General features: G+C 32.5%; 1 protein-coding gene across 6 annotated transcripts in view; it reads right to left on the reverse strand.

Moving 5' to 3' along the window:
- ZNF148 (zinc finger protein 148) overlaps positions 1-26,689 on the reverse strand; it is a 106,482-nt gene that overhangs the window by 62,021 nt on the left and 17,772 nt on the right. For 5 of the 6 annotated variants that reach the window (XM_074365039.1, XM_074365055.1, XM_045519862.2 and 2 more), the window contains exons 2-4: positions 16,873-16,953; positions 9,400-9,535; positions 862-1,210 (exon numbers count right to left, since the gene is read on the reverse strand). In XM_074365039.1, the coding sequence (XP_074221140.1) occupies positions 862-1,194 (333 nt within the window). In that variant the 5' untranslated portion in view covers positions 1,195-1,210; positions 9,400-9,535; positions 16,873-16,953. Of the gene's footprint in view, positions 1-861; positions 1,211-5,503; positions 5,605-9,399; positions 9,536-16,872; positions 16,954-26,689 lie in introns of all 6 variants that reach the window. The other variant, XM_074365067.1, reaches the window with a different exon arrangement.

The raw sequence follows: 26,689 nt of genomic DNA on the forward strand, positions 1-26,689 counted from the left end.
TGTGACTGAAGCACCAGATTAAGCCCAGCATTTTCATGGGAAGCCACAAGTCCAGCTCAGTGGTTGGCTGGTTTGTTATTGAAAATGAAGTTCTCCATTAGCTGTGACCATCATTCTGCTAACCATGACTTACTAAGATTCTGAGTCTCTGAAAAAGACTACCATTCCATCATAGGAGCTTGAGTAACTGCAAAAGACTAGTGAGGCATAGGATGTACCCACTTGAAGACAGTGGCAAAAACTGTACACAGACAGAAGAGAGACATCTCTTAACTGTGTCCCATTTAATATGGGCTCAATAAATGTTCATCTGAATTGAAAAAAAAAGGCACCAAAAAAGTTATGGGTGCCTACAAAAGAATACCTTAGGTGATTAACTATGACACCTAGGATAAACAGGAAAGATTAACAGGCTGATATATTTTTAAAAGATAATGGAAAAAATAAAGAAGGCAGGAGCTGCCCAAGTTACAGAACTTGAAGGAAAAATTCTTGAGTGTACATCTTTTTCTAGTTATACTCAAGATTCAATCTTCTTTAAGGAGAAATCCAGAAGGTAAAACAAAGTATCTTTTAAAATTAAGCACTTTAAAATTTAATACACAGTAATCCTGGTAAATAAATGTTGTCCTGGAAAACATACATTTCTAGAATATATATAATACAAAAAGTTTCTTTTGCCTTTTCAATTATGATTTTTGTCAATATTTAGTATATCTACATAAGAACATCCATTTGAACTATTTATATTTAGCCTTTAAACATTTTCTGAAATTTCTTCAATAACTTGTAGTATTACCTAATATAAAATGAATTACGTTTCTAACTGTAAGTTTAATATCTTATAAAGGAATTACTTACAGGTACATTAAGTGCATACTGTAGTCCTTGAGGGAGTCTTTCATGTGTTTCCATCTGCTCTTCGTCATTTTTCACTGTCTCCTCATGGACCATGAGTTCATCATGTGGTATCATATCCTGTTGTCTCATTTCACTTTCTTGTAACACTTCATCTGCAGCAAGGATCTCCTGGTGAGGCATACTTCGATCTTGAAGCACCGACTCCTGCAGTTCCCCAGACACGGTAGACTGGCCAGACACTCCACCCATTACAACCATTGCCCTGGAAGACTGCATTTCGTCTATGCCGCCACATTTAAGAAATAATCCTTCCAGTTTGTCGTCAATGTTCATGCTTAAGTATAACTGCCTAGAAAGACCAAGTTTGGCAACAAAGCATAATAAATTAGTTTTATATGTCTACTTGAATTTTTTAAATTTCAAATTATGAAAGGTACACACTAACAGAAAAGTTTTAATTCATATAATTCAGTATTGCCTCCAATTTAAAAATTACCAAGATAAGTTTCCAAAGTCTGGTATAGTAAAACACTAATTTTCATTTTTGGCATTAAGGCACAAAATTCTAATCTGTTTCATTATGAAAAATAAGCCTGATATAAAGCAAGTTGGGAGAAAGTATTCGTAACACCAGAAGGATCTATATCTCTTACTATATTAAAATGTCTTAAAAATAAAAAATAAAAAGATACATTAAGAGAAAAACTGATAGAACACTACCAGGCAAATCATAAAGAAAAATTACAAATAGTCACTAAATATATAAAATAACAACTACTTGCAGTAGTAATTAAAGAAATGAACATTAAAATCAAGATACCATATTTTATCCACCAAACTGATAATAACGCTTTAAAAATACATCCAAGGTTGAAGTGGCAGGGGGGAAAAAAGACACTCTTCTACTCACAATGGGAGTATAAAGCAGTTCAACTATTTTCAAAGGCAATTTAGTACTATGTATCAAAATGCACATATTCTTTGAACTGGTGATTATAATTTTGGGGACCAATCCTGATGAAATCAGAAACGCATATAAAGATGCACATGGAAAATCACAATAATAGTGTTTCAATGGTGAAAAACTAGAATTAACACTATGTATTCAACAAAAGGAAACTGGTTAAAATATATTGACACATATATTTTAAAACTACAGTGATGGCTGCACCACTCAGTAAATTTACTAAAAATCACTAAATTGTACACTTAGAATGGGTGAATTTTATTGTATATAAATTATATCTCAATAAAGTGTTTCTTAAAAATAAAATCAGAATAATGGCTACCCTTGGGTGACAGGGCTGCTGACCGGTGGCAGGAAAGTGGGGGTATCTGGGAGCTGACAATGTGTTTTCTTCAGCTGAATGCTGACTGCACAAATGTACTCACTTTGTAAAGTTGAAGATGTGTATCTATGATATGCACACATTTCTGTCAGTTATTATACTTTAACAAAAAGCTAAAGTCTGCTGGAATTCCAAAAAAATCCACATGGTCAAAAAATATTCTTAAAAAAAATTTGAAAATTTGGGGAAATATCTAAAATGCTAACAATATAATATTATCACTGGGTGGTGAAATTACCAGTTTTTTTTTCACTTTACATTTATCTCTAATCTGAAAACTTTGTATAATAAAATTTTATTTTTTTACAAATGCTTTTAAATTTGCTAAAATAATATACCCTTAAAGAGTTGCACATGATAAATAAATTTAGAGGTCATGATAAGAACAAGAGACTATTGAATAATTATCTTATTTTTCCCATTATTATAGAAAAAACAGGCAATATTAAATCTGCCCTTCTAACTTGGTTGCTGTAAATTTATACTCCACTGTATTACTTGAGGAACTAGCATAACAATAATCATGAAATACAAAGAAACTTCATCTCAAAGAATGTCAAAGCACTGGTATGGTTTGTTAAAACCAACTTTTATTATCAGGTAGTGTAAAATAAACACACATACCCACCCAACATAAAGGGCCCACAATTAGCAAGTGCATTAACTATGTTTCAGTTTAGTCACCTCTTTCCCAAATCAATCAGGTAGGTAATAGGCACTACTTTGATAATAGCTTTCAGAGAGTAAATAAACGAAATATAAATACTCTTATTTACTAAGATTATCATCTAGGGAGAAAACTTCACCTAAATGTACAGCCCAAACACAGCTCATATAAACAGCAAAGTAAATAAAATAAAAATATAATTCATACTTGCTAACCCTGTCTTCCCTGGTACCAGGTAGTATCGTAAGTCTAGAATAAATACTGGACAAAGGAACAAGAATCTGATTTCTCAAAATCTTTAAGTAGTCTAAAGGACAAATATTTAAAATATATCACCAAATAACTGTTCTCTTCAAATATTCTGTTAATCATATTTCTCAGAGAATAAACTATTCTACAACTAAGTGAAACTTTCTAAGATTCTTAAAATTTTCTTATTCTGACCATTTCTTTGGAAATCCTTACTGAATCAATTATTTTCTTCTAATCTATTTACTGTTTTCCTAAAAAACTTGGAAAGTCCTTAACTTAAAACGGACTTACATATACAGACAAAGCTACACTTCATTGCAATTCTTTGTTGCTATAACATCTGCTATTGCCACATACATCATTATTTAAAAAGAAAAAAAAAACTTAAGGAGCTTTTAAAGAATATGGGAGAAGTAGGCATAGACATTATTTTAAAAAGATGCTAATAAAAGATATTAAGAGAAACTGACCTGGGACAGAACTTAGTTTTTTTTTTTAAAAAATTAGTGAAAAGTTGCAGCTGACTTGTTAACCCAATGCAAGATCTAGATTTCCCTAAAGCAATGGTTCCCATCTCTATTGTTTTTGTTCATGCACCTCATCAATTTTTTTAAATTTAGCACATCCTAATATATGTATACTATTTAAAACTACACTCCTATAATACAGTGTTAATATATGATGTGCCTATTAAAACAAATATAAAATTATATATTTTTAAGTAAACTTATCCCTAACAACAGGCTGAAATGGTAGGTACTGAGAAGTCAAAGTACTCTGGAGGCAGAGAATACAAGGGGTAGGGGGAGGTTTGCAAACAAGTATCAGAGTAAGGGATTTAGAAAAGGAAGATATCATACCTCAATACAGAGGCATAGTATAGGGAAATGGAAGTGGAAATACTGTAAATGGAAGACAAACCTGGCCTCTCAGAAAATTTTCTTGGAAACAGGTCATATATACTGAAAAAAGAATCCCTCTTCCTTTCTCACATATAGTTTCTTATTCCTATGACCTCAAATTAAGCCATACATTCCAAATTATTAGCTAGCCTAAGAAATGTTTTTGAGACAACTTCCCTGAAATACCAGAAAAATACTAAGATATCAACACAGATTTCAATATAAATGAACAGTGCTCTGACAAGGTTTTAAAGTGAGCTTTGGAAATATCTACCAAAATGAAAACTATGTACCCTTGACCTAGCAACGTCACTGCTAGGAATAAGCCCGTAATCCTACGTATGGGCTTATTCATAAAAAATAACCAAAGATGTATGTACAAGGATGTTTGGTACAACCCTTTAAGGGGAAAAGATTTGCAACAACCTAAGCATCCACTAATGTAAGACCTGTTAAATTAATTATGATTCAACCATACAACAGAATACACACAATCATTAAAAGGAAATGAGGTAGCTATATGCGCTGGGCAAAAAGTTCTCCAAGATATATTAAGTGAAAAATATCAAGAAGAAAATACATAGACAAATAAGTGAGTCATACTTTTATCACATTCTTCAACCAATGTCTGAGCAGAGTAAACTGGACAGGAAATGAAACAAGGCTCTCAAACAAAAATTTCACGAAGCCTATGGTAAAAGAGAAAAGGAAAAAGCTACCCTAAAAAAATCATAAAAGTGCATTTTCAAGGAGTTTCCTTGACGCTCTCTTTAATGCGCTTATCATCTTTAATATTACCTCTTCTAACTCCTACATGGTCTCAATCAAAGCTCTCATGTACTTCACTGCACATTCAAAAACCCAAATACAACCAAAGGGCTCATGTTCAAAAGTTAACATAGGTTACTTCCCCTCTCTAATTTCAGTATTTTCAGGGAGGATCAGCCGAGTATAAAGAAAGGAAAGTGATGTCTACGCTAAGATGTGAATATTTAAATGTCTCTTCCTGCTAAACTTTCACTTTTTGATCCAAATGTCTACACAATTAATGGAAATTTAGGAGTTAGGAATATCACACAGGAGAGAGGAAGAAAGAAACAATGCTTCTGTTTAAGTCTTGTCACTTACATGAGAGGCTGTTCTGGAAGAAATAATGAAATGAACAGTTACTTTGCATTCCCAGGAGCCTCTGTCAAACTGGGGATAAAGGAGGACTAGGTTGAGTAATAAGAAATAAGCCACCCTGAGCTCATTGTAATGACCCATTATTTTGCAAGTGAAGGAAGCCTGGGCAGCTGACAAAGGATATAAAATGGCAGAGCTGTTAAAAGCCAAGACAAGATGGACAATGATGGTGTCCCAGAACTAATTCAGTTAAAGGTGGGATGGCACTCCTGGAGTTTCAAGTTACCCAGAACAGAGACTGCTAAAAAACTAGAACTTAAGAGGAAGGAAGAAAGAAATGGGCCTACCTCGGGCCAATTTCTCCTAAATGTCCGTTTAGCAGATTACTTCAAACTCTGCATTCTTTTTCCCTTCCTTTTCTCTCATCTCCATCCCTCTGCCAGAGAAGCTGGAAGGTACAGTAACAAGGACACTGAGGGGACCACAATTCAGCTCCCCACTCCATTCAGTTCCCGCCCCCCACCATCATTTTGTACTGAAAAATGTTTGGTTCAGCTGTGTAAAAGTAATCCAAATTGCAGCCGATTAAGTAATCCCTAGTCATTTAAGCCTAACGGCAATGCTGTACTTAAAGAGAACATAAATTATCAGCCATCACTTTCTCCTGTCTTTCAGAAGAGACAGCTGACTCTTCTTATTGTCACCTTCTAATTTAATGCTTCTTACCAAATATCTAAGCAATTAGGAACTAAGCTTTATAGATCTGTATAAGTTGAAATATAGAGTAAATAAGCTTTTAGTCAGGGCTTTTAATAAGGAGTAAAAACATGGGCTTTTAATACAAGCATTTGAGACAATTATATTCTAAGTGAGGGGACTGTTTGGGCTTGTTTTCAGAGGACAAAGTTAACAGAGCGTAATATACGAACAAGTTGGGCATTACTACTCATTTTTAATCAACTATACAAGGCACTTAAAATGCTTATAGGTATTTTTTATGGGCATTCTATGTAATTAATGAGTAAAATGTCTTCCCAAATTTATTAATAGGTTTGAGTCCATATTACAAAATTCAGAGATTATCATAACCTGGAGAAAAAAGACAACTAATGTGTTGAGGATCTACTAGACAGAAGACACTGTGCTGGGCACAGTGGTATGTTACTTCACTTAATATTTACTGTAACACTCAAGACAGTAGTAGTAATATATATTCATATTTAACAGATGAAGAAACTGAAGTTTAGCCAAAGTCACACAGCTAAGAGGTAAACAGGGATTTGAAAACAGACTTACCTGATTTAATGCTCTTTTTTACCACACCATACTACCTCTAGTCTTGAAAAGACCCTGGACACAAAGAACCCATCGAACACATTCCGTTCTCACCCAATACTCTGAGGCTACCCTGTCACCACTGCTTGGCTCTATTAGGCAATCCAACCTTCTTAACTGGCTACTCCCATCCCACAGCTACCATGGGAGAACTGTATGTGAGACAATTCCTATTTGCCACTTCCACCTATTACTTACACCTCAGTGAATTTCTCCTCATTCCTTTTTCATGGGTTTATACATACCATCTTAATCCTTCCATTTTTTATTCAAACTTTACCAACTTACTGTAGGAAAATCTCTCTTCCTCTCTTTATTTTCCCATTTTCACTTGGAAATAAAAAAAATAATCCTAAACATGGCTAATAAATGTAGGAGCTATGCTAAAGATACACCTGTATCAAAGAAAAGAGGGCTATAAGTTTTAAAGTGATGATTTTTAAACTGATACTATTTCAAAACATCCTAATAGGAGCATTATTTTAATAATGGCAACTAGACAAAATGGCCTTTCTTCTTGTGCCAGCCACAAAAAAGATGTTTAATAAGAGAATTTATAGACTAAGGTAAATTACTTTATATAACAACTAAATAAAAACCTGTGATTATTTTTTTAACCTCAGAAAGATAATTTATAAATATTTAAGCCAAAGTTAACAGCCATCTCTATATGCCTGACACCTCCCTCAAATAAAGCAGAATCTAAGCATATTCCCCACTCCAAATACTTATCACCAGTTCTCTAAAACAATGTAACAACAATAAATCAGTGGTATTGAGAAATAGTAAAACATCAAATTTATGGCAAAGTTTGTTGAGAAACAGCTATAATTTATCTTAAAAAGGAGATGGAGAAGGAAAAGGTAAAAAAAGATCCAAGCAAAACAGAATCCTACATTCTGCTAGATCTAGTTGTTATGCCAATACCAACAATTCAAACATTAATATTAAAAATACTTATTCTATTAGGAAACTATGAATTTTCTCATCTTGTATAATAAAAGGAACACTAAAAATACTTCTTAAAATAAACTTCCCTGTACACTATGAACATTAAGTTATTTTTAGTATGTACTATATAATAACCAAGATTCATTCCAGAACAGAAAAGTGTTAACTATTTAAATCAATTTTTTAAACACTGGATAAATGCTCTCACCTAACAGTATGCGCTCATCACCTTCAATGCCAAAAACACATACAATGTCTTACAACCATTTAATAATAAAGTTAAATCAAGAGGCCTAATACAAATAGTGTATACAAATTTATCAAAACTGTTATCTCAAGTCTCAGAAAAAAAAAGGTGCCAAGGTTAATATATGTTGATGTTGACATAAAATATGATGAAAAACTGACAATTAGTTTCTAACTTTTTAATAAATTCTCTAATAGAAACACAAAATATCTGATACTTGTTTCAGTTACAGTATTTAGAACAAGAACCATAAAATGCAATTACAATGAAACAGTTTTCATCTAAAAAAACTATAAAGTATATAATGTCTTTGGGAATAAGTTGTTCTTATGAGATCTAAACATTTACAATAACAGACTTCAGAGTTAGAAGGAACCAGTTACACATCATTTAGCCTTATGTGTAGCTAAAAAGATCCACCCAACACCCTTACCCTGGCCTTATGAGTCTTAAAATGTTGAACAAATCATTTCAACCTAATGGTAGTGAAACAAAATGAAGAATTATCTCAAGTTGATTTTAACTTTTAAGACCTTATTCCAACTTAGGATATCAAAGAACCATGATGACTAGTCACAAAACTAAAACTGTCTCAGAACTCAAATGGGAACAATTTCCAAAGTATTGTAACAGGCCAAGAGTTAACATGTCTTAGACAATAGAAATTACATTTTAATGTTAATCCAAACTAGATAAACAGAAAATAAATCTGACACATAACCTAATATGACAAACAACTAGCTGCCCCCCAGATTCTGTTCTCTCCTTCTTGCCCAATAATAAAATATTAAATGAGACACACAATGACCTAGGTAAGACTCATTTTCCAGGCTCCTGTGCAACTGGTTGTGGCCATGTAACAGTTATAGCCACTGGGATATGAGTAGAAATGATACATACAACTCTCCTTAAAGGAAAAGATAATGTTCTCCTTTTTCCTTCTTTCTACTGGCAGACAGAATGGTAAAAACATCTTGACCACAAGACGGAAGCCGCATATTAAGAATAGCAAAGCAAGACAAAGAAGCCTAGGTCATGATGATTCTGGTGCTTCCAAACAATCTTGAGATTGTTTACATGGACTTTTCAAATAAATATATATTTCTACCTTTTTCAGCACCTATCACAGTAGACAAGTCTAAATTTTAACTAATGTACTTAATATAAATGACTATTGAATTATCTACATGATTGCTTCCTTATATTAGCACAGGCAAACATATTATGTGCAAATGTACAGTAACTGGTATGTTTTTTCACACTTAAAAAAATTACATGCCAAACACCATTAAATTCGAGTAATAGGTCAAATTTTCCTACATATGAAAATAGTTTCCCTGGAAATTCTGGAAAATTTAACGTGGGTTATGTATGTATTGATAAGGCAGGTGAAAAATGCACTACTCTGCTGAGAAAAAGGGTTAAAGAAGAAAATACTCTCCCACTTAAATTTCACTTAAGATTATAAAATAAGCTATACATATTTTTATGTGCTAAACTTAAAACCCAAAATGGTATCATTACTCACCAATTTTCTCTTCACATTATTTTCTCAAGAAAAATATTAAATCCCAAGTTTCTTCCAGATATAAAGACTAAAACACAGAGAAACTACTATACAAACTTAACAAGAAATTCTACCAACCAAAAAAGTTTCACATTTGAAAAATTTACTTATTCATGACTATTAAAAATAAGTATTGAAGTTACCTGAGACTAAGATAAAAATGAAGACTTCAAGGAAGGGAATGCTGTAGAGTTGAAAAAGAAATCATGGTTGAGTTTCTACCTTTCACAGGCTTCAGAGACCCTCAATATCACCTTAATCACTTATTCCATCCAATTCCTACAAAAAAACAATAATAGCAAACACAACAAACAAAACACATTATTTATGGAGAGAAAAAATACAGTACAAATACAATATGGACAAATTGGTATGTATAGTGAAGTGATCACTTTTTGTAAATAGTAAGCTATGCCTGAATAATCAGTGCAATGACTTGTTTTTGAATCTGAAACTGGGAAAATGTAATACTGATAAGCAGTAACTGTGGGACAATCCTGGCCATATAAAAGAATAATTTGCCTAGCCTGGAGTCTACAGCTTCAGAGATATGGAATGGTGAAGGAAATTCAGAAGGTTACAGCCCTAAATGTGTATAAAAGAGAAAACGATGCTTAAAAAAAAAAAAAAACCCACTTAATAACATTATGTCTGCTTTGTAAAAGCTGTAAAGTGAAGAGAGGAGCAAACACAATTCCAGGCTTACAAATCACAAATAGAACTAGTAACATACAGAATGCATGTGTACTCACAACAGGAAGGATTATAGCATAAAATCACACTAAATACCTACAGAAACATGTTTGGCAAAGTCATCTTTGACTGTAAAAGCTGACAAAAAGACAGGAATAATCATAAGGAGACTGTGTACCATATCCAAAAAAATTTTAAATGAAGAACATAAGCCATGCACAAGAAGAAAACTTCCGGACAGTAAGTATTTCTAGCCATAGTAACAGACTAATGAAGAGTTTATGGAGTTTCCTACCATAGGTCTTTAAAAATATTACATTCCTACCTATCAAAATTAATTTGTACATACTCCTCCATAGGAAACTTGGAGACCAAATAATATATAACACATTCTGTGATTTTATATCAGCGTGTATAATGGTGCAAAAGAAAAATAGTCTTTCTCACCTAAAACATACCAGTAATATTTCCATTTTTGTACTTCAGAAAGCATAACACTAATTCACTTTCTAAAACATTTCAACACTATATCCATATTTTAAAAAGTTTGAATTCTGATGGAAATATTCACCCCTCAGTACCCTTTCATTTCAAAATTTTCCTGGATATGCACATGTTGTCTATTTTTGCAGATAAACTTCTGTTCAAAATTAAAAAATTTTTTTCAGTAAGATTGTGTTATACATAAATAATAGTGAAATGACAACAATAACCAACCTGGGCAGGCAGGGGAGAGGGGAGTAACAACCATAAGCTGCTCAAATATGTTATCTAGGATGCCCAGGTTTTTGGGGGGGAGGAGCGGTGGATATAGCTTAGTGATAGAGTGCGTGCTTTGCATGTATGAGGTCCTGGGTTTAATCCCTAGTATCTCCATTTTAAATAAATAAATAAATAATTTAAAAGCCCATTTTAAATATTATAAAATGTACAAAAAAAAAGAAAAATGTGACCCATATTAACAAAAAACAGCAATCACTACGAACGGTTTCTGATTATCCCCAGATGTTGGTTTAAGTAAACAAAGATTTCAAAATATCTATTACAGATATGTTAAAAGAAGTAAAAGAACCCATTTTTAGCCTTTTTTTAATCATGAAAACAATCAACAAATAACTGATTCTGAAAACAATGAACAAATAACTGATTCTCAACAAAGGTCTAGTAATTATGTAAAAGAACCACATGGAAATTCTGAAGTTGAAGAGCACAATAAGTAAAACAAAAAATTTACAAGATTCAAGATGGCAGAAGAAAATCAATGACCTTGAAGATACATCAGTAGAAACTATCTAATCTGAAGAACAGGGAGAAAAAAATGTTCAAGAAAATTAAATAGTCTCAGAGACCAACTTACCAACATTTCTGGAGTCCCAGAGAAGAGGAAAGAAAGTAAGGGCAGGAAAATAATTTTTTTAATAGAACACCAAACAAAAAACTTCCCTTCAAAGTTAAATGAATCTCAAGAAGGATAATAACAAAGAGACACACCTAGACACATCACAGTCCAACTGCTAAAAACAAACACAAGGAGAAAAATCACGCAAGCATAGAGAGAAAAATTACTCAGCTTGTGAGGGAACCATACATGATTAACAGTTGAATTTCAATCTGAAACAATAGACGCCAGAAGACAGTGGGATCACATTCTCAAAGGACTAAAAGAAAAAAGCTGTCAACCAAGAAAGCAGCAGAATTACCCTTCAAAACTGAAGGCATAGTAAACAGTTTCAGATGAACAAAGACTGAGAGAATTTTTTGTTAGCAGACTTGCTGTATAAGAAATACCAAAAGGAAGTCCATCAAGCTGAAAGGAAATGACACCAGACTTAAATACACAGAAAAAAAGAACACCAGAGATAGTAAATACATGGGTTAAACTAAAAGACTCCATAAACATATTTTTCTCACTTCTCTTAACATCTTTAAAAGACATTAGAATGTAGAAAGCAGTGATTATAACATTGTATTGCTGGTCTACAGCATATATAGATACAATATATTTAATGACAGCAGCACATGAGAAGAAAGAGAAAATGGAAGCTATATTGGAGCAAAGTTTCTATATTTTACTGATACTGACTTAATGTTTACTATTAAGCAGATTGTTAAAATGCATAATGTAAGCACCACAGCAACCACAAAGTATCTTAAATTATGTTTGGAAAAGAAATCAACAAAGTAATTAACATGGCACAGTAAAAAATATTCAATACAAAAGGAGGCAGTAAAGGAAGCACAGAGAAACAAAAGCCATAAGAGACATATATAAAACAAATGGCAAAATGGCAAACATAAATTCAACCATGTCCATAATAAAGTGTGAATGTCTAAACAGCCCAATGGAAAGGCAGAAACTTTCAGACTGGACAAAAAGTAAGATTCAACTATATGCTGTGAACAAGAGACACACTTTACATTCAAGACTGAAAGTAAAAAGATGGGGAAAAAGGATATACTATGGAAAAGGTAACCATAAGAGAGCTGGAGTGATTATACAAATATTAGACAAAACAGACTTTAATACAAATACTACTGGAGATAAAAAAAAGATATTTCATAATGACAGTAATAAAGAGCCCAAAAATAATAAAGCAATAAGTAACATTACTAAAAAGAAAAACAGAAAATTCAACAATTATACTTGGAGATTCTGATGCCCCACTCTAAATAATTCATAGAATAACTAGACAGAAAATTAATAAAGATATAGGAAACCTGAATCACACTCTCCACCAACTAGACCTAACTGGTATATACAGAAACTCCAGCAAACAACAGAATACCTATTGTTTTCAAGCACATATGGAACATTCTGCAGTACAGATCAAATGCTAGGGCATTAAACAAGCCTTACAAGTCATACGAAGTACATTCTCTAACCACAAAACAATTAGATTAGATATCAACTAAATTAGCAACTGGAAAATTCTCAAGTGTCTAAAATTAAACCTCACAATTCTGAGTAATACATGGGTCAAAGAAGAAATTAAAAGATAAGTTAGAGAATATTTTTAATGGAATGAAAACAAAACAAATATAACAAAATTTATGGGGATGCAGCTAAAGAAGTACTTTGAAGGAATTGTATAACTTTAAATATATTTGAAAAAAAAAGAGGAGTCTCAAATCAATGACATGAGCCTCCACTTTAATAAGCCAGTAAAAGAGCAAACTAAACTATAAAGCAAGCTGGAAAGAGAAAGAGAAAAACAAAAAACTAGAGAGAAATGTGGTTCTTTTAAAAAGATCAACAAAATTTGCAAACTTTTAGGTAGACTGACCAACAACAAAGAGAAAAAATACAAATTATCAGAATCAGGAATGAAAGAAGGGATATTATTACTGACTTGACAAAAAAGAACTATAAGGGAAGGAATATTATAAACAAATATATGCCAACAAATTAAATGACTTCTATGAAATTCCTAACAAGACATACATTGCTGACACATAAGCTGATTAAAGAGGAAACAGAAAAATCTGAATATAACTAAATTAGTATTTAAAAGTCCACAAAGACCTAGAGATTATCATACTAAGTGAAGTCAGAGAGAGAAAGACAAATATCATATGATATCACTTACATGTGAAATTAAAAAAAAATCACACAAATAAACTTATTTACAAAACAGAAAGAGACTCACAGACATAGAAAACAAACTTAGGGTTACCAAAAGGGAAGGTAGAGGGGAATAAATTGGGAGTTTGGGATTAGCAGATACAACTACTATATACAGAATAGATAAATAACAAGGTCCTACTGAACAGCACAGGGAACTATATTCAATAGCTTGTAATAACTTATAATTAAAAAAATGAAAAGAATATGTATAACTGAATCACTATGCTGTACACCAGACGCTAAATCAATTATACTTCAATTAAGAAAAAATTTTTTAAAGAACTTCCCACAAAGAAATGGCTTCACTGATGAATTTGATCAAGTATTTAAGGGAAGAAATACCAATCCTTCACAAACTCCTTCACAAAACAGAGGAAGAGAATATTCTTTGCAACTCAATCTATGAAGCCAAAAGTTTCTTTGATATAAAGACATCATATGAAAACTCTACTCCAATGTCTCTCATAAACACAGATAAAAAAATCCTCAAAAAATCCTTATAAAGTATTAGCAAACTGAACCTAGCAACAGATTAAAAAAGGACTATATACACATCAAGACCAAGTAATATTTACCCCATAAATGCAAAGGTGGTTTAACATCTGGAAATCAGTTAATGTAATACAGCATATTAAGAGAATAAAGGACAAAAACCACATGGTTATTTCAATAAACAAAGAAGAAAAGCACTCAACAAAATCCAACAACCATTCATGATAAAAACTCTCAACAAACTAACACTAGAAGAGAACTTCTTCAAACTGATAAAAAAATAACCAACTAGTATCATGCTTAATGGTTAAACACTGAATGTTTTCCTCCTAAAAATCAGGATGCCCATTTTTACTGCTTCTGTTCAACACTGTACTTTAGGTTCTAGCTAGTAAAATAAAGTATGCAAAAATACATACATACGTACATACATACAGCAACTAAGGGCATCAAGATTAGAAAAGAAGAAATAAAACTGCCCTTATTCTCTACTGATATGATCTCATACGTAGAAATTTCCCAACGAATCCACAAAAAAACTATTAGAACTAGGAAGTTCAGTAAGGTCACAAGATAGTAGATCAACAGACACAAATCAATAGTATTTCTATAGTGAAATGACAGCTTTATCATCATATCTTCCTATTGAAAATTTGAGTTGATTTAAATTTTCTTATTATCCCTCAGTAGAGTTTTGAAATTTTTTTCAAGTAGACTTCTCCCAGGCATTTTATCTTTTTAGTTGTTACTGTGTATATATACCTCTTCTTCATTAGTCCTAATTTTACAATTTATATTAAAATATCATTTATGTATAATTGATTTTATAAGCACTTCCTTTATTGAATTCTTTCAAAACTACCAGTACAAAAAGTAAGTATGCAGATGAATTGAATAGAACTGATTTCAAAAACAGGACCCCCCCCCAAAACAAACATGGAAATTTAATATATGATAAATGTGGCATTTCAAATATGTAGAAAAGAAATGCATCATTCAATAACCGGAATGGGGACAACCAGTTAGTCATCTGGGAAAAGGTAAAGCTGCTCTCTACATTTACTGCTTATACCAAAATCCAATATAAATCAAGATTTTAAACAATTTAAACCAATTTAAAAAGTAATAGAGGGGGGAATGGTATAGCTCAGTGGGAGAGTATGTGCTTAGCATGCATGAGGTCCTGGGTTCAATCCCCAGTAACTCCATTAAAAAATATATATATATATAAACAAACCTAATTACCTCTTCCACTTAAAAAAAAAATGCTTTAAGTAATAGAACACCTGTTAACTTTTTTCAAGTACCATAGTTCACGGAATCTAAAACTACCAACTGTAAGGTACACAACTATTTTATGTCACTAAGGAAAAAATTATGCCAAACTATGACAAACCAGCAATTCACGTCAGAGATGTTATAATGTGGAGGAAAAAGTGAGTCTGACAATCAGCGGTGAAGACCTTTTAAACCTTACAGAGGAAATCCCCCCACCCATGGCCATGAAGAAAAAGATCACTAAATTCAACTATACAAAGTTAAAATGTCTACAAAGCAGAAACAAAATCAAAAGAAGAGCAAAAACTGAGTGAAAACAATTTACCTAACATGTGACCTAAGAAATCACTGAAAATACATATATGGTCAATGATAAAGGAAAAAAAAAATGTTCAAACTTGTAATGAAGTTTTGAAAAGCAATACTAAACAATAAAAAACTGACACATATTAAAATGTTTGACCCTAACTAGTATTATCAAAGAGATAAAGAGATTCTCATTTTCCTAGACTACTGATACTGGGGCAATCTTCTTAGTTGTGCAGTTTGACTACCAAATTATTAAATATACACACTTTTTGACCTAACAATTTTTCCCTTACGAATTTATACTGCAAACATATTTTTAAATATGTGCAAAGATATATCCAAGATTATTCATTATATTCCCATTTATCACTGCAAAAAAACTAAAAACCTAAATATTTACAAATAGGAGGCTAGTTAAAATAATTACGGTACATCCAAATAGTGAATACTATACAGAATGCAATGAAAAGGAATGATATGCAAAGATACAGAGGTTAACAACAAAAGCATGCTGCTAAACAGATATGATGTGATCTCATTTGTATAAAGATTATATAAATATAGGTATACATATAAATGTTCGTATATGCATGGCAAATGTCTGGAAGAATATACACACACATGAATATTAACAGTGAATGGTGGGGGAGGGTGCAGCTCAAGTGGTAAAGCACATACTTAGCATGCATGAGGTCCTAGGTTCAAACCCCAGGACCTCCTCATAAAATAAATAAATAAATAAACCTAATTACCACCTCCATCAACAAAAAATTAAATTAAATTTAAAAACAAACAGTGAATGGGAATAAGCTTTTTTTTTTTTTACATTATAACATTCTCTACTGCTTAAGTGTATATTCCTCCTAAAATAAACTTAAAGAGTAAGAAATGTTAAAGGAAATCATAAAATATAGCCACTGAACCTGCTAATATTTTTACATCCTCACTTTAAAAGAATCCTCATCCTATAGATAGGTCTTCATCCTATGGAACTAATAACATTAATTCTTTTCAATGTATAGACGTTCATATCTATATATAATGATATCACGCTATCTGTATATAACATTCATGCTATATAGAGGTATAAAGGAAAAGGGAATTGTCCAGTAAATGCAGAGTATTATCCGACAGTTGAGATATGCATGTTCATTTTCAAGTATATGGGCATCTATCACAGGTAAAAACTAAAGACTGAGTAAAAACAGTGTTGAATTACCTCTATAAAACATATCAGGCAAATGCCCATCCCGCCAGATCACTTGGTCGAATCTCCAAGCTGTTGATTCCTTCCTCTATCCTATAAAAGTACAAAAATACAGGTTATCTCCAACCAAAAATCAGGATTAGATATATTCTTAAAGCCAGGTAAAATATTTGTATCTAAATGTGCTAAACCTGACAAAATTCCTTCTATGATAGATACTGTTGGATTAAATAAAATTAATAACAACTAACAGTTCAACTATAATGACCCATCAGTGCTAAATGATATCATGAAGGTAAGAAATGACCCAGACAGTAACTGGACTTCTTCAAATTTAACTTACAGTTGAGGATTAGGATTTCTTTACTATCAGGGCAATAACTTAGAATTATCCTAAACAACTTAAAACAGGAAAGAGGACACAAAATGTACTTCATTAAAATCATATGTTGATGTTCTCAATTACTCAAATAGTACCACATCCTGATGAAATCCCACAGTAACATTTTCCTCAGCTCAAAAATCTACTTATATTAATACAGTTTTTGAAAATACAAAAATATTAAGTACTTAAAATTTTCAGAGCAAAAGTATTTAATAATGCTAAAATGGTCCATAGATATTTTTTAAATGTCATGCTATAATCAACCTTTTAGCAGAGACTAATTGGACACATTAGTTCAATGTGTTGGTATTGGTAACACCCTGTGTTGGTATTGCATTGACATTGGACACATATAATTTTCTTCCTGCAACTGGGATATTTTTTCCTGGTATATGAAATGGAGGTAAATAGAGAGTGAAAGCTAAAATTTTATTAGAAGCAAAGAATATGCCAAATATAATTTTTATTCAGAAATAATAAAACATTTTATATAACAGCCCTAATATATCTTGGGGGCTCAATAAATATCTTGTAAATCAATAAAAGCTATAAATGTAAAAGCAGAACAATTAAAGAAACTTTAAATCTGCAGGAAATAACCAAGTATATTAACTCAAAGTTGTGTCTACACAATTTTATCAAGGGATTACAAACACTACAGCCTTTCTTGATAATTCAGCATTTTCTAGTCCTTAGCCAGTCAGTAGCTTGTTGCCCAACTAGTTACAAACAAAAAATCTATTTTAAAATAATTTATTTCTACTAAGCTCTTAATTGCCTGCTTCAAAGTTTTGTTTCCAAGCATTCAAAAGAGATATATGCCATTCCTCTCAATTATGTAAAACTACTTTTAAATATGTATTTCTGTAGCTTTACTGTCAAAAAGATAGTAAAAAATCATACTACTGTGGTTGAGTCTTTTAAAGTTGACTGGATATATCTAGTCCACAATCAAGACATTACTACTTATGTCACCACATAATAATAGCAACATCTTCAGCTGGACAAATGTTTTCAAAATGTTAATATTCCATTGAAAACATATTCACAAAAAGTGTACTCACCTTCTTGCATCATTTTTTATTGAAAGCCCTAAATTAAGGCTGTCATACATCAAAGACTATAACTAGATACATTAAAAGATAAGGAAACAAAAATAAAATAGTGAAGCAAGAAGGAAAAGGAAACATGCCTTACTCCCACATACACACATCCCCCACATGCACAAAATAATATAACCTCAAATTCTAAATCTATAAACAGAAGTTTTGGAATATCTTTCCTATCACTTGTCCTCTACCATGGAAATTCACAACTTCCCCTAACTCACCTGCCACATAGTCTCTGTCTCTGGAACCCTAATTCGTTTAGCATCATCTACCAATTTTATTTCTCCTTCCAAGCCTCTATCCCTCTTTCTCCTTTAGCACTCCTCTCCATCAAAAATGGGGAGAAGAAAATAACCTACCAGGCTGGAAACTAAGACCAAGTACAAAAAGAAAGTCATAAAGTTACTTGGACAACCACCCAATGATCAGCTAAGATCTTCCTCTTTCCCAGTCCCAATTTCCCTACTTCAGGAGTTAGTGAATACACCTGCTTAGCAATTCCTCTGGTTTAAGATTGTGCTGGCTAATTATTCCTTGATTACAATCACTTGTGCAGGTATACTCACATTAAGACAAAACATATATTAAGAAAGAAAATAAATGAAATACTTTGCAGGGACCTTAGCTACAATCCTTCCATTAGTTTTGATAGACTAACAGCATTTCACTGTATTTACTGGCATGTAGTCTGATCCATTCATTAGGCCAACATTTTTGTCATTAACTGAGTCAACATTTTTGATCACCTGATAAGTATATAACACACTACATAAGGTTCCTAAGACAGGCATAAAACACCATGGTCTCTGCCCAAAGGAGTTCATAATTTAGCAAGGATGGTAAATAAACATACAACAAATAATGTTTGCAATGATAATGTAATGTGTTAAGTGCTATAATTAAAGTTTGAGCAATTTATCATAGGAAAATCAAAGCAACAATCAATTAATTCTCCCTTTGTTACCTTTCCAAAAGAAAAGGAAAAAGTGATTTTTTAACATTGATTCCACATTTTAGAATGCAATAAATACCACAAGCTTTGTACTTTGCTCAGCAGTGCTCCTAGGTCTTTGCAGATATTAACTTAACTTAGTCCAAACAACAAACCTACGAGATTGGTGCTATTATTATTCACACTTTAAGGGAGAGAAAACTGAAGGGTTATAAAACTTACCAGAGGTTATAAAACTAGTAAGTGGCAGAACCAAGGTCTTCATAATGATCTACAAGGCCCTCCACAATCTACTGTGCTATCCTCTCCTCCTCCTCATCATCACTACCACTACCAGCACCACAGCTTAAGAATCTGAGAGGAAAAATGCTTAAAGTCCTTTAGCATCTTTTAACTAGATCATATTTTAATTAATCAAGTTCTGCTTTTACATTACTTCTTACTTTTGTGATTTAGTAAGCTTTCTGAATGATGCTTTAAAAAAAAGGTGAAGAAAAAAAGTTTCTTCCAGGAACAGATTTCTATGAATATGGTTAGAATTTCTATACAGTAACAAAGCATAGACATATGTGTCCTTTTAATTTACACTACTTGCTCTGAGAATTAAAGTTGTTAGAACTCTATCTGAATGATGGTCTCAGAGTATACTTTTCACAACCAGATCTATCCAAAGGAGGAATGACAGCCTCCAAAATTCAAACCAACCATCCCAGTATCTGCGCTAACCAGGTTTTTTCACAACCATTTTCCATGTTTACTTTCACCAAAAATTAATTATATTTCATAATTAATGTAATTAATCAACTTGGTTAAGAAAGAAAATCCTACAAAGGGGTAATAAGATAAATTCTTAAAAAATAGTTGACCAAAGTGAGTAAAATAAAGCCACCAACTGAGACTACTCACTTTCCCTTGGCTTTTTCAAATCACCTATGCAGTAAACATTTGTCAAATAAGAAACTAACTCTACCCACGTTAGAAAATACAACAGTAAGCATTTTTAGAAAATCCTTAGACTATAAATCACTAAAATGACTGAACTAACCTTTAAATCCAAATCACCTGTTGAGGAAAGACACCTCCCCAAAGCTAACCCTTTCACAGTCAGGATGATAAACTATCAAGCAACTATGTAATCCTTTCCCAAAGTCACTAACAGAAACTAGTTTTTAAGAGTAGTAAACCACTAAAATCAAGGAAAAGCTGCTTTATTTTTATAGGAATTTTTACTGAATACTTATCAATTTTGTAAATAATCATAAAATATTTTGCACTATTATGATCAACATTACTAACGCGAATTTTTAAAAGATCTCAAAGATGTTACAAGCACGCTCTGACAAAGTACTTCACAGTTTACAAAGTGCTTTCATCTGTCACATTGCATGTGCCTCCCCCCTGCAATTACCTAAACAGGTATTATTGTTTGTCTCCATTCTACAGATGATGAAACTGAGGTTTAAGAGGTTAAGTACCCAAGGTTATACAACACCAAAGTGTCAAGGCAAAGACTTCAACCAGATCATCTGCCTCCAAATAAAAGTCTACTTCAACACAGCACAACAAGAAAGGTCATTCCCAAGTTAAAATATATTTAATGTTACTCTTAGCAATATTCCGGGAGTCAGAAAAAAAACCAAACATCTTTGAAGTAAGGATAAGATCAATGAATGTAAAATTTAAAATTAAAATTCTACCTACAATAAAAGTCACCATGTAAATAAATAAGAAATTAAATTTATCTGATTTTTATAACAAAAGTTATCCTACTATAATAACTAAGGGAACCCTAGAAAATATTATAGGAATATCCATTTAAAAATTAAAGGTTAACGATTTAAATTTGATTTTTTAAGTGTCAATTCTTTATGAACAAATACATATTAAAACATTGTTAAAAACCAAAGATAACAAGAGTGAACTGAAATTGCTACTTCCAATATGAAATATAATTACTCATTTAAGAACATGCAAGTAGTCCGTAAAAAAGCTAATTCATCATTTGATAATTTTACCTTATTCAATACCAGAATTAATTAGTCATTCTTATTTCCTCTGTCTAGAACATATGCCCGGAATTACATAAGGCATTAGACACAATGTAGAAGTGTGACCATACATAAAAGAAATGGTTTTAATCTGATTAGGAATCTGAGATTTGCCATCAATCAGAGAACACCTTAAGAAGTGGCTGCAAAGGAGCCCAGTGATTTCTCTATAACTGCAATAACTATATTAAGTTTGAATAACTCATGAAATATATTAGTGAGTTTTTTTTTCAACAGTAGTAGTTGATTTAATGAGCTAGCTCATCATTTAGAAACCCTAGCATCTATTAACATAGAACGGACATTTTCTTATTTGGGGCCAATTTACTCTCAATTAAAAAACTAGGAATGTAAAAGCAAGATATTTTATCTTACCTTTCCTTTTCTACCTATGAATTAAGATTAAATTGGATGCACAATACAAGATTTTCAATATTGTTTTAAAAAATGTTTATTAAAATATTATGTATTACTAGAATTGTTAAACATCTTAAATACAAATAATCCATTAAATAAACACATCTTTGAAGAAAATACCCAGAATTCACAATTTCATTTTTATTAAACTACATTACAAAATTCTATTTATGTGATAGAAGCTTAGTAAAATAGCATTCATCTTTTCCCTGGCACCCTCTTGAACTAGCTGACTACCTTCCAAAAACTTCCTAGGTGTCCAATACTGTGGTTTATAATTGAAGCAAACATTTATATAGCGCTTAAAAGTTCACAAAGCACATGGCCATAAACCATTATTTGCAAAGCTGAAATAACCCACTGGGTGGAGATTATGCAAGTTCACAAAAATTAAGGGACTTTAACTTCCAGTCTAGATAAGAAGGCCTAAATCTGTTTTTCCCTGCCCCTCTTCACCAAGCACAAGTATAAACCATGGAAATAACACAAGGGACAACCAAAAGAAAATTATGAAAATTGGTAAGAAGGAAGCTAAACAGTTTGGGACTCCAAGAGAGAAACAGAAAAGCAGGAGAGTGTTTTATATCCCAACACCCATCAGAAGGCGGCAATCCAGACTGGCATTTCCCGACCACCAATTCAGCAACAGAAGGTAAACAAGAGCCACACTCCTCCCCGAAATTAAAAAGGAGTCTCTGTGCAGTATTAAGCAAGAAGATCAACTGGAAGCCCAGCCAAAAACAAAGACCAGGAGAAGCAACTCTTCCTTCCTCACGTGACCTGAAACTTCCGTTTTCCACCTAGAAATACAGAGACAAATGGGCAAAACTCAGGGACCCAACTTGGCCAACAAGCAGCTGTTTGGGCCAAGATTCTCCTTCCTCACCCAGAAACAAAGGGACAAGGAAGAATCGGAGGATGAGGATGGGTACCAGTAGGAGGATCCCACAATAATCCTCTCTCTTGAAGAGACATCCAGGAGCTTGGTAGGGAAAAATGCCTTCTACTCCCTCAGGCAGAACCAGGAAGGACCAGTGGGAGCCCCAGCAGCATCAGATAAATCAAGTCAACCATAAAGGCTCTGAAAATTAAACTGCCATTAGAACCAAAGCTCACAAAAGTGAGCCAAGACCTGCATGCTAAACCTAAATAGGGTGACTGCATGCTAAAATTAAAAATATTAAGGGCCCACAGCTTCCTAACATAATATATAACATAGAAAATGACATAAGAAAATCACAACATGAGTGAGAAAAGATAATCAACCAAGGCCAATACAGAGATGAATCAGATGCTGTAACTATTTTTTAAAAATTCTAAAGTACCATAATACAAAATGTTTTAGCAATTATAAATTCTCCCAAAATAAGTGAAAAAATGGAAAATCTTAGCAAAGAAAGAGAAGTTATAAAAAAAGAAGCAAAAGGAAGTAACAGAACTAAAATTACAATAACAGAAACTTTAAAACTTGCTGGATAGGCTCAATACAAACATGGAGTTAGCAGGGGTGAGAATCACTGAATTTGAGGATAGAAAAATAGAATTAGCCCAATCTGAAAAACAAAGACTGAAAAAAAAAAAAACTAAGAGTCTTAGAGAACTGTGGGGCAGTAACAAAAGATCCAATGTTAATATCACTGGAGTCCCAGAAAGAAGAGAGAGGGGACGATACAGTATTTGAAGAAATGATGGCTGAAAATTTCTCAACTGTGACAAATACAAACTTACAGATCCAAAACACTGAGCAAACCCCAAACAAGATAAACCCAAATAAATTTACACCAGGACACACCATAGCTAAATGCTCAAGAACTAAAAAAACAAAGAAAAAACTATGAAGGTGGCCAGACAGAAACAATGTATTATCTGTTACGGAACCGCAATTAAAATAACACCAGATTTCTCATCCCAAATATAGAGGCCAAAAATAGTGGCAGAATGTATTTTAAATAATGGTGGGGGGGGGTACACTACCAACCAAGAATTCTATACCCACTGAAACTACTCTTCAGGAATGTCTTAGTCTGTTCAGGCTGCTATAACAAAATACCACAGAACAGGTGGTTTATAAACAACAGAAATTTACTTCTCACAGTTATGGAGGCTAGAAGTTCAAGATCAGGGTGCCAGCATAGCATCTCTTCCAGGTTGCAGACTTCTCTTTGTATTCTCATATGGCAGAAAAGGGACAAGTGAGCCTTCTTGGGGGCCTCTTTTGTAACAGCACTAATCCCATTCATGAGGGCTCCCCACTCATGATCTAACAACCTTCCAAAGGACCCAACTCCAAAATACCATTACATGGGGCATTAGGATTTCAACATTTAAATTTTAGGGGAATACATTCAGGTCACAGCAAGGAACAAAGGAAGAAAAATTCAAAACATCCTCAAAAGAAGAAAAACTAAAAGAATATGCCACAAGCAATCCTACCTGTAAAGACTGGCTAAAGTTTTCCAAACAAGAAAAAGAATAGAAATATGGATATACATAACAGACTATTTTTCCATCATTAGTTTTACAGATGACATTTAATGACTGAAAAAAAAATTATACTACTAATACTAAAAACAATTATATTTAAAAGTCAAGAAAGTAAAGGTAAAAGAGAAGTGAAGTTACCACACTTGAGTCGAAATAGAAAATACTGATACCAGGAGACTGTTATAAGTCACATATACATTAAGTAATAACTACAACCACCACTATAAAAACTATAGCAAGACAGACTTAGAAACATTATAAATCTTTCACAAATTACAGAAGATGGAATCCTAAAAAATGTTCTCATAATCTACAGGAAGGCAAGAAAAAGAACAAAAAATGAAAATCAGAGAAAATAAACAAAACATAAATAATAAAATGACAGACTTAAATGTTAATATATATCAATAATTACCATAAGTGCAGCTGGTCTAAATAGACCAATCAAGAAAGACTGGCAGAGCGGAATTTTTTAAATGGCTATATGCTGCTAACTATAAAATTAGTAACACACATTGAAAGAAGAAGAATGGAAAAGCTATGAGAATATTTATTTTTTAAGCAGAAAGGCTACACTATTAACAACCGACAGGGTCAGCTTGATGTATATAGACGACTACACCCAACAACAGCAGAATACATATTTCTTTTCAAGCACCCCTAGAACACTCACCAAGACAGATCATATTCTGGGCCATAAAACAAACCTCAGCAAGTCTAAAAGAACTAAAATAATACAAAGTACATTTTTTGACCACAACGGATTCAAACTAGAAATTAGTAACAGAAAGACAACTGAAAAATCTCTGAACACACAAGGATAAACACACTTTTTAAAAGTCCATAGGTCAAAGAGGAAATCTCAAAGAGAAAAAAATTTAAATATATACATAAAAATGAAAACAATGTTAAAAAATATGGGATGCAGCTAAAGCAGTAGCTAGGAGTAAATTTATAGCACTAAATGCTTAATTAGAAAAGATCCAAAATCAGTAACTTCATTACTTACCACAAGAAACTTAAAAAAAAAAAAAAGTGCAAAATATAAACCCAAAGTAAGCAATAGAAAGGAAACAGGAGCAGAAATCAATGAAATTAAAAATAGGAAAATACAGAAAATCAACAAAGAAAAAAATCTGTAAGCCTCTAACATGACTAACAAAAATAAAAAGACACAAATCACCAACACTAAGACTGAAGTAAGTGTATCACTAAGATCTTGCAGCACTTAAAAAGATACTAAGAGAATACTACAAAATAACTTTACACTTTTAAACTGAACACTTAGAAGAAATGAACCAATTTCTCAAAATCACACTACCGAAACTAAACCAAGATGAAATCAATAATCTAAATAGTTCTATAACCACTAAAGAAAAATGAATTCTTAAAAGACAAAGGGGCAAAAATCATTCGATGGAGGTAGGATAGTCTTTTCAACAAATAGTGCTGGAACAATTGGACATTCATAGCCCCCCCACCCTCCCCCCAAAAGTCTAGACCTAAACCTCACAACTACATACAAAAATTAATTCACAATGGATCATGAATGTAAATATAAAACATAAACTACAGAATTTTAAGAAGAAAAAGAGGAGCACCTTGAGGACTGATAGAAAAGAGTCCTTGGGCTTGGCACCAAAAGCATGTTCCATAAAGAAAATAAACCAAACTTTATCAAAATCAAAAACAAGTACCTGGTGAAAACCTTCTTAAAAAGATACAGCTTATCTCAGCTACAGAGTAAGAAAAAATGTCTGCAAACCATATATCTGACAAAGGTCTTATATCTAGAATATATGAAGCTCTCAAAACTTAACAGTAAAAAAAAAATTCTGATTAAAAAACAAGCAAAAGACATGAATGGACAACAAATAATATATACAAAGATATTTAATATTATTAGCCATTAGGGAATGCAAATTAAAACTACAATAAGATATCACTAATACCTATTAAAACAGCTAAAATAAAAAATAGCAATAATAACAAATGCTGGCAAGGATGCAAAAAAAAAAAAACAGATCTCTCATACATTGCTGATAGGAATGTAAGATGGTACATCACACTGAAAAACAATTTGGAAGGTTCTTATAAAACAAAACATGCCCTTGCCATTCAACCCAGGGAGCTCAATCTTAGGCATTTATCTCAGAGAACTGTACACAAAATCCTGTACATGAATGTTCATAACCACTTTACTATTAATAGAAAAATACTGAATATACCAGAAGTCCTTCAACAGGTGAATGGTTAAACAAAATATGTATTAATATATCATTATATTAATCTAGAGATGGAAAATAGGTCACCAGGGAACAGGGAGGGATTTTGGGGTAGGGTACGAATATAAAGAGTAGCAATAGGGGTTTTCTTTGTGGTAGTAGAACAGTTCTGTATCTTTGCCGTTATGGTAGTCACATGAATTTATATA

The sequence above is a fragment of the Camelus bactrianus genome, chromosome 1 (genome assembly GCF_048773025.1).
Source record: "Camelus bactrianus isolate YW-2024 breed Bactrian camel chromosome 1, ASM4877302v1, whole genome shotgun sequence".
Lineage (NCBI taxonomy): Eukaryota > Metazoa > Chordata > Mammalia > Artiodactyla > Camelidae > Camelus > Camelus bactrianus.